The 9,322-nt window shown below is 39.5% G+C and overlaps 1 protein-coding gene across 2 annotated transcripts in view; it reads right to left on the reverse strand.

Moving 5' to 3' along the window:
• The window catches only part of Mettl15 (methyltransferase 15, mitochondrial 12S rRNA N4-cytidine), a 182,985-nt gene extending 174,517 nt beyond the window's left edge, over positions 1–8,468 (reverse strand). The window contains exons 1-2 of one of the 2 annotated variants that reach the window (XM_004851585.4): positions 8,292–8,468; positions 4,279–4,568 (exon numbers count right to left, since the gene is read on the reverse strand). In XM_004851585.4, coding sequence (XP_004851642.1) covers positions 4,279–4,551 — 273 coding nt within the window. In that variant the 5' untranslated portion in view covers positions 4,552–4,568; positions 8,292–8,468. Of the gene's footprint in view, positions 1–4,278; positions 4,569–8,097; positions 8,221–8,291 lie in introns of those variants that run through there. The other variant, XM_004851586.4, reaches the window with a different exon arrangement.
• Between the last annotated feature and the right edge of the window lie 854 nt (positions 8,469–9,322).

Raw genomic sequence — 9,322 nt, forward strand, 5'->3', positions numbered from 1 at the left:
AGAACATAATACAGTTTTTATGAAGAAAATTATTAGGCTGGAAGTGTAGCTCCGTGGTAGAACACCTGCCTGACTTGCATGAGGCCCTAGGTTCGAGCCCCACAAAAAATAAAAACTAAAAAAATTTTAAAGGAAAACATTTACCATTGGCAGTACCATGACAACTGTAGCAAATCTAATAATATTAAACATTCATAATAAATGTCAGGATATTAAAACAATATTCATCCACCAAACACTGCAACCTTAGCCAATTCCTCATGATAAATCTATCGCTTTAACTTAGATATCAGCTCATTTTCTTGGTCTTCCTGTGTTTCATCACTGAGTTTCTACAGCTGCCAGATCAGACAAGGCCTGCCACTCGGAGGCTGAAGTTATTTAAGTTTTAACCCAGAGAGGAACCTCAACAGCCAAGGGACATTCACTTCATCGGTTCCTCACATCTATCCTCTGGCTTATTTAACATTTATTCATTTGATTAAAATGTCATTTGAGACCACTGTGTGGCAGACCTCTGGCGAAGCACTGCCAGACAAACATGTCCATAACTTCCTAGGAAGCAAGCTACTGAGAGACATCCACAGAATGAAGGCACTCAGAAAAGCTGTGGTTTTAGAATGTTATGCGTCTTATGAAGGAGAAACACACAGGACTCGGTGAATGTGTCCCCTGTGCAGGCTGGGAAGCACAGCTGGGCTCACGGCCGCAGGACGGCGAGGAGGGGTACTCCGGCCAGAGAGCGCCGCCCTTTCCAAGGCCCAGGCTGCTGCTTCCACCTTTGCCATCTCCCGGCACTTCTCTCCTTAAGTTTGTTTTTCATGTAGCTGCCAACCCTCATCTTTCTTTCCCCGTGATCAGGACAGTTGGATGTTTACTGAGCTCACAGTACTTGTTACATCATCATTCTCAGCAACTGACCTCCATGAACTCACTGTCCAAATGGTAACCACGCGAGGAAACGGACATGGCCACGAGGCACTTGGCCGAATCTGCACCGCTATTAGGACAAGTCCTTTTTCACAAAGAGCATCTTCCTTATAACAGCACTCATGGAAGCTGTGAGATGACATAATACTTATTTCTTCAGTTTTCAGAAATTGGGAATGAAAAGTTGATAATGTAGCCTACAGTGAAACATTTCAAAAGCAAGAATATGTTTCTAAGTCACTAATACAAAACATTACTTACAAAACATTACTCAGAATGTGAGATAAAAACTAAGCATGGAGAAACAATGATAGTTCCTTCTGTACCTCACAAGGGAGTGGAAGACGAGCATATCTTTTCCATATAATACAAACTAGTAAATATTTATAAATATATCTGTAAGACTAATTTAATATCAGTACACAGTAGTAAACTAGCTGTGATTTTGAAGAAATCCCAAAAACCAGTATGGTCTTTAAATCGGTATATTTTAAATATTAAAAAATGAACAAATAACTATGAAATGCCCTAGACTTCACTTTAGCTTGTATCAAGAAATTTTGTGAAGCTCCTCTTATGATCAGACATTTCATCTGTAAAGTCTCCAGAAGATGATGTAGAAACAGTAATTAAGTGGGTGACTGATATGAGTGGATGTATGACTCAGCTTGCAAAGGAAAATGATTTTGGGGAAAAGGCTCAGGAAGAAGAGAGTCAGATAATGGATCGGGGTGGAAAGAAGACCTTTCCTGTCCAAGGGCTGTCACCAGTTCTTTATTACTTAAAGATTAAGGGAAGAGTGAATAAAGCTGTCTGCCAGACAGCCAGAGAGGGAAGAATAACAACGTCTCTCTGTGTACCTCACATGAAAGTTTTCAGAAATAACATTCATAAAATTAAACTTTCTATAAAAAGTTACTGGTAAACCCAACCCAGGTCAGACCAGTGGAAATGTGAAAGTAAACCAACATTACTTTCGTCAGGAATTTGCATGGAATGAAATGCCAGTCAAGTAGGTCAAGTTATAGAATCATCTAATTTTATTACATTTGGTTTTAGAAAAAAGACAGATATTGCTACAAATGTACTAGAAAACTTAGTGGGATTTCTTTTTGTTTGTTTTTCTACTCCATGAGTTAGTACAAAATAAATATTTGGTTTTGGTACTAGGGTTCAGTAAATTGATCCTGGTTCTTTGGTTTTTGAGGTTCAAGAAGTCAAATTCAACCCACTGATGTCACTTGCCCCCAACACATATTATATATGTGTGTATGTGCACAAAATGTATCATATATAAATATACCTTTAAAAAAACCACTGTAGTATAGGTTTTCATTGCTATCTTTGCATAATGAATCTTTAAGAAAATGAAGAGATTTCATTTAAATAAGTTGTACTCAACACAAAGTCTTACCCCACTTAATTATTCAGTTCGTATTTCATGAATATTTATTTTAGAGTCCCTACAATGTGACAGCATTGAGCTATAGGCTTAACACACAAGAATGCTGGAATTATTTTGTTATGTAAACACTGTCTGAGGAAAGGTAAACAATTTCATGATGAAGAAAACCCACTTTGTATTATTGACAGCTTGTACACGAGCAGCATCAAGTTCATGTCTTCTCTCACACATATAGCTCAGAACTTAGTGTGTGGGTGGGTGGGTGGGAGCATGGGCACACATCCTAGACAGACTTGGGCTGAGACAGTCCAGTTTCAGAATCTCTGCTCTTAAATCTTTGCTGTTAATCTGTATGTGCTCCTACATGCTGAGAAAAGCAGCAAGACGTGACTTTTAAAATGAAAATATGACTTAGGCAAAAGCAAAAGCTTCTACAATAAGAAGTTTTATTTCTACGGTCACTACATTAAGAACATTATCAGTATTAAGTGATAAGCAGACATTGGAAAAAATCTGCTTTTTAAATATATTTTTCTTGTGTGAATGTAATTATCAAAACCTTTCCACCCTTTTTGGGGATAGTATATCACCTAACATTTTTGTGACCTCCTCCCTGATTTTAAAGCTTTTCATGAAAAAGACCTTATTGAATCCTGCTAGCAGTACCATAAGTAAGATAAGTGTGATACTTAATTTCATGTATCAGCTTGGTTGGATCACAGTACCCAGAAATCTGATCAAACAGTATTCCTAATATTTCTGTGAAGGTGACTTTGGAGTGAGAGCAACATTTACACTGGTGGGTTCTTCCTGTATCAGGTTACCCTCGTAGCACAGACCTCATCCAATCAGCGAACAGCCCTCATGCAACAGAACGGAGGCCTCGGACAGGCACAGCCTGACTGCTTCTGGGCTCAACTAGGGGCTCTTCCCTGGCTCTCCAGCCTGCAAGCCCACCCTGCAGGTGAAGGGTTCCTCACTTCCTGAGCCAGTTCTCTACACACACACACACACACACACACACACACACACACACACCATGCACAGATCAGTCCTCCTGTATCAGCACTTTCACTTTCCATGACACCAATCATCTTTGGTTTACTTCAGAAATAAACTATTCCCAAGTTTTCAGTTGGGCACCATAGAAAACCCACGCTGTCACTGTCCATGAATCACCTCCTTTTCTCCACTGTAAGCCGCTCATCTGTTAGGGACCCAGTGGTTGTCTGACCACTGCTGCCACGTTGCTTTTGTCCGAGTAACCCTCTCAGACTTCATCACAGACCCAAAGCACCAGAGGCACGATGTTGGCAATTCTTAGGTATGCCCACCAACGAACTGAAAACCCATGTGGATATAAAAACTTGTATACAAATGTTCCTAATAGCCAACTGACGATAGCTACACAGTAGAAACAATATGAATGCTAACCAAGCAATAAATGGATGAACAACATGTGGTGTGTCCACATGATGGACTGATTCAGGCATCAAAAAGAACTAAGTCGGCAGGCAGGGGGTGTGGCTCTGTGGGGTGCGCTTATCTCACATGCACAGTGCCCCGGTTCCATCTCCAGTACCACTGAAAAAAAAAGGAATAAAGACAAATATGTCCTACAACATGGGCAAAACTTGAAAATACACTGAGTAAAAGAAGCAAAGACAAAATGCCATATTATTATATGAATCTATATAAAATGTCTGGAAGAGGCAAATCCATAAAGACAGAAAGTCGATGAGCGGTGGTCAGGGGCTGAGGGAATAAACTCAGTGGGGACTGAATGCACATGGATATGAGGTTTCCTACGAGGGAGAGGAAATGTTCCTGAATTAGATGCAGGAGTTATGACTGCAAAGCCTCATGAATATAGTAACAACTCTCCACTGTACTCTTTAAAATGGCGAATATTACATAAGTAAATGATATCTCAGTTTACTCACCTGCCCTTTTTGTGGTGCCAAACAACGAACGACTTCATTCACCATCACCGGAATATGCAATTCAGCCACGGTGTCAGAATCTCTATTTGGAGATGTGTGCGATTCCTGGGCTCCAGTTTGACCTGCTTGCGCTTGGGTTTTATACTCATTCCATCTTCCTGTTGTAGTATGTAATTTTTTTTGCCAGGCATCTAAATTAAGTATGCCAGATTCCAACCAGTATGAAAAACACTCTTTATATATACATCTACATAAATATGGGTATCGAAGCATTCTGTACGTCAACAAATCTAGAAAAGAAATTTAAAACACGAGACTTGTTGGATTTTTTTAAAAACAGAGTTAAAATACTTTGGAGAAAGTACATTAATATGAAATATTTAACACATCAAAAACTGTGACTCATGACCTGAGCAAGTGAAGGTGACCAACCTCCTTATATGAAATAAGGGACTGAGTGAATGCAGAAATGTAACTTAAATATAACTTTTAATGTGGTCTAACAAGCTCTAGAACTATTAACGTTTTAACCAGCAGGGATAAGAAAATTGGTTATGCAGTCATCTTTTTCTGAAAAATATATTTTCGAACTTTAATTCTAAAGAATGGGAGGGCCGGGGATTTAGCTCAGTGGTTTCGGTGCCTGCCTCGCGAGCCCAATGTCCCGAGTTCAATCCCTGGTTCCAAAATAAAGAAAGAGAAAGAAAAGAAAGAAAGAAAGAAAGAAAGAAAAGGAAAGAAAAGAAAGCAAGCTGCATCTTTATTAAAAAAAAAAGAATGGGTTCAATGAGTTCAAATTATTTCAAAAACTATCTGGATGAGTAAAAGGATGACAAATGTCCTAGGTTATAGTCAGATGGCCTTTTATTTCTCGCTTTTCTGTCTGTTTCTCTTATAATGCAAAATTCTCATATTTGTACAAAAGATCATTCCTGGGAAAAGACTAGACATGAAAATACAAAAAGAAAGGAAGATAGTCAGCCACTGACAATCTTGTGGGTTTATCATGGTTAGCCTCTGAGGAAACATGTTAACAAAGCTTGCATCAGTTTATGATTTTATGCACACGTATCAGAGCACACTTTAGCTTTCTATATCCACCTTTTCTGTCTGTTTGTTCAGTTGTTGTGGGGTGATGGAATTAAAGCCAAAGCCACCTTTGTCTGTCCCCTGTACTCAAAAATCAAGTAAACAGGCAACTGAGGTTTTGTTCATAAAATCTTTTCCTACACCAATGTCTTCAAGAGTTCTACCTAACCTCTGTTCCAGCCGATTCAGCGTTTCTATTTTAATATTTAGATCTTTAATCTATTTCGATTTTAGTTTAGTGCATGGTGAGAGATATAGGTCTAATTTTAATCTTCGGCAAGTTGAAACCCAATTTTTCCAGCACCATTTATTAAAGAAGCTATCTTTCCTCCAGTGAGGATGTCTGGCTAGCTAAATGGATGCACACTGAGGTGATACTCTTAAATGAAGTAAATAGGACACACATGTATAATAGATAATGTGAAATAGGAAAAAAAGGGGCAAAGGGGAAGGGGAAGTGGGAGGGGTAGGGGAAAAGAAAGAAGGGAATGGAATTAATATGAGAAAATGGAAAAATGGAAACAAAATCTTTGTAAATAGGGAGGGATGGAGGGGTTGAAGGGAGAGCTGGGCAAGGGGGAAAAACAAGAACCAAGAGAGATTATGCAAAGGTGCAAATTTCCAATGATGAATGTCATTATATTGTATAACTAAAATGTACCAATGATTAGAATGAATAATCGATAATGTAAAATAGGAAGAAAAGGTCCAAAGGGGTAGGGGTAGTGGGAGGGGCAGGGGAAAGGAAAGAAGGGAAAGGAAAAATGATGAGAAATGGAAAAAATGGAAATAAAGTCTTTGTAAATAGGGAAGGGTGGAGGGCGTGAAGGGAGGGCTAGGAATGGGGAAGAAATAAGAACCAAGATGCATCATGTAAAGGTACAAGTTCCCAATGAGAAATGTAAATGTGCTGTATACCGAAAATGTACCAATAAAAGAATTTAAGTAATAAAAAAGTAAAAAATATAAAAATAAGAAAAATCAAGTAAACAATTGATAACATTTCTTTAACTTCTCATACTGGCTCTATTTTCTTCTGCAAGTTGTAATTCTTTTAAATTCAGAGGGGAAAAGTTATTTATGAATTACTAACATAAGATCTTTTGAAAACATTGTGCATTTTATCCAACTGCTTTGAAACAGTGTTTTTAATATGATTGAAATACCTAGTTAACACTACTCTTTTTTCTTCATGGATTATGAGTTAAGACCTACACCCTTGTATCCACAAAATTTGATGTATACTAGGTGCTTAATAATGTCTTCCTGGGGGAAAAAAAAAGAAAAATGTATGATAAATTCCAGAGCCCACAGAATACATATTCTTATCAATCCTCACTTTAGCCAATTAAACTTGACTGAGCCTACCAAAAACCACATGTTCTCAAAATTCTTCAAGAAACACATTCTTAAATATCTTCATTTACTTTTCAACAGAAAATAAAAAGGTAATCACACATATTATTAAAATAGAATGGAATGTGAATATATATTATATAAATGTAACTTGAATAAGATATCACCTTGAGGATATGTCAACTTTATTAAAGATACAACACACTGAATTATGTGGCATCATGATACAGAAAAAACTGGCAAAAAAAATAGACTAGAAATGAGTTTTTAAGTGTATTTCTGGATATTAAGCAATGACAAATTGGTAAATTGCTAATTATTCTTTGGCCTTTCCAGAAAGCTTACTATAACTTTCTAGAAAGCTTACTATAACTTAGTAATGGTTTTCAAAATAGTGTCTAACATTAGTCTAGCAATTACTAAGTACTACTCTTAGCACAATAAATGTTCTAACTCATCCAATCCTTACCATCACTTTTGTAGGTAGGTATTATTCCATTTTACAAGAGGAAAATGGAAGTATTAAATAATTTCCCAAAGGTCACACAGAGAGCTATAGAGCAGTCTACTCCCACAATCTGCAATCCCCGCCCCCAAGATATAAACATAACCTATTGGAACTATTTTATGAATTCATGTAATTTAACGACCTTATGCTGACTATGCATGTATATTATCTCATAATTTGATTTTTTTTTTTTTTTTTTTGGGTACCGGGGATCGAACTCAGGACCTTGCACTTTCGAGGCAGGCGGCTGAACCAGAGCTAAATCCCCGGCAATTTTGATAATTTTTAAAAGGCATCAATTACAATACAGGAACCTGAACTACATGAGGAAAAGCAAGGGGTACTGTAGACCCCCCCCCCAAAAAAAGCTATCATCAGTCTTTCATTCCTTTCTACGGTATTCAACTTCTATGTATTTATTCAACTCTACTCAAGGTACAAAGCCTAAAGATTTTATTATGAACGAACTGGCCACTAACTTGGGTCAACAGGGAGAAGGGCTACGCGTGACTCATCTTCCTCTTTGGTAGTTTCTCTGCTTTCCCTCTCCTCTGTGGCCCGGGCTCCTACCAGAGTCCTCCGCAGGCTTCTGAGGCCACCCGTTTTCACTGGCTTAGGGTCATGTGCACTCCCTCCGCAACAGGACAAAGTGGAGTCAGGGAAGCAGGCCTCAACAGCAGGCGGTGTGGCAGCCTGCGCACGCCCTTCACCGGCTACCTTCCAGCAAGTTCGGCGGGAGCCCTGGAGCCCACCGCACCGGCAGCTGCTCGTCCTTTTAGGAACGTGCTGCCTGCGAAGCCTGGGTCTCAAGGATGCTAAGAACTGCCCTCGGGCAAGGAAACCCTGTGTGCAAATGTAATGCTTACACTCGGAGGCCAGCCCCCAGACGGAGAGAGCGAGAGGAAGGATCCAGCCTGTTCCCAGCATCGGACTCGGGCGAGACCCGACTTAAGCGCGGTTCACAGCCGGGGGGGGGGGGGGGGGCGTGTTCCTCCACCAGGCGACCTGGCGACCTCCACGGCGCACTAGGGCGGGGCGGCTTCCGCGGCCTTCTCCTCACCTGAGGCACGAAGATTTCTCTCCTGGCCTCTGACTGGAGGCAGAGATGACCACCGTGTTGCCGGTGTGCCTGAAATTTCCCGCTCGAGTCAGTCCCAGACGTGGGGGAACCTGGCACGGACGGACGAACCGGACCCTCGTCCGCCCGCAACAGAGGCCCTCGCGCCTTTGGTTCCGAGGCTGCGAAAGGTCCCTGTAACACCCTGAGATTTGCAAAGGACTGGAGGGAAGAGGAGAGATCTAGCCATTGCCCTCGCTAAATTCGCTTTTACTTTTAAAAAAAATATGTCTGGGGCTGTTTTAAATTATCTTTTCTGTACTTTGGTTTACTATGAAAACACATTACATTTGGATTCTAATACCATGCCAGTTATACAGTACTTTAATGTCTAACAAAACAGTATTTGAATCTTAGCTCTAAATTTTTGGAAAGTTTTGATTCTTCTTCCCCTCCATTTCGTTGCAAAATACTCTACCGTCTTATCCTCTGTTACACCTCCTTAATGTCTTACCAAACGAACAAGTCAGCTGGCACACTAATGGCACTATGTCAAAATCTCTGTTTTAATAAAATGTACAAGTCCTTAAGAATGCAGATGTATAAGCAGGACAGTACTATACAGCAAGGGAACTGAAGGGAAATATAGGGTGCAGTAAGTACTTGGCATAGGTGTGGCAATAACTGTCAGACTGTGAAGCCACACAACATGGATGTCACAGTAAGACAAAATGGAAAACATTCGTTTACTTATTCCCTGATGTTTAAAGCGATTTTATAAGAACATGGAAAGGTATGCCTACTTTCAGGCTACATTCAGGTATCATTTTACTGTCACTTAATCCATAACATATTTCTGAGGCAAACAGCTCAATTCTAAACTGACTTTTTTATACAATCAAGACAAATATTTTCCTTTAGGGATTTTCTGAAACATCAGTTTTCTATCACCAAAATGAAAGTAGCAATATATAAATCTCGTGGACTGTTCTGAGAATCAAGATAATAACATGTAAAGTAATTAATAAAAGTCT

This window comes from Heterocephalus glaber, unplaced genomic scaffold, assembly GCF_053883595.1.
Source record: "Heterocephalus glaber isolate CG9 unplaced genomic scaffold, H.glaber_assembly_v1.0 deba00001428, whole genome shotgun sequence".
Taxonomy (NCBI): domain Eukaryota; kingdom Metazoa; phylum Chordata; class Mammalia; order Rodentia; family Bathyergidae; genus Heterocephalus; species Heterocephalus glaber.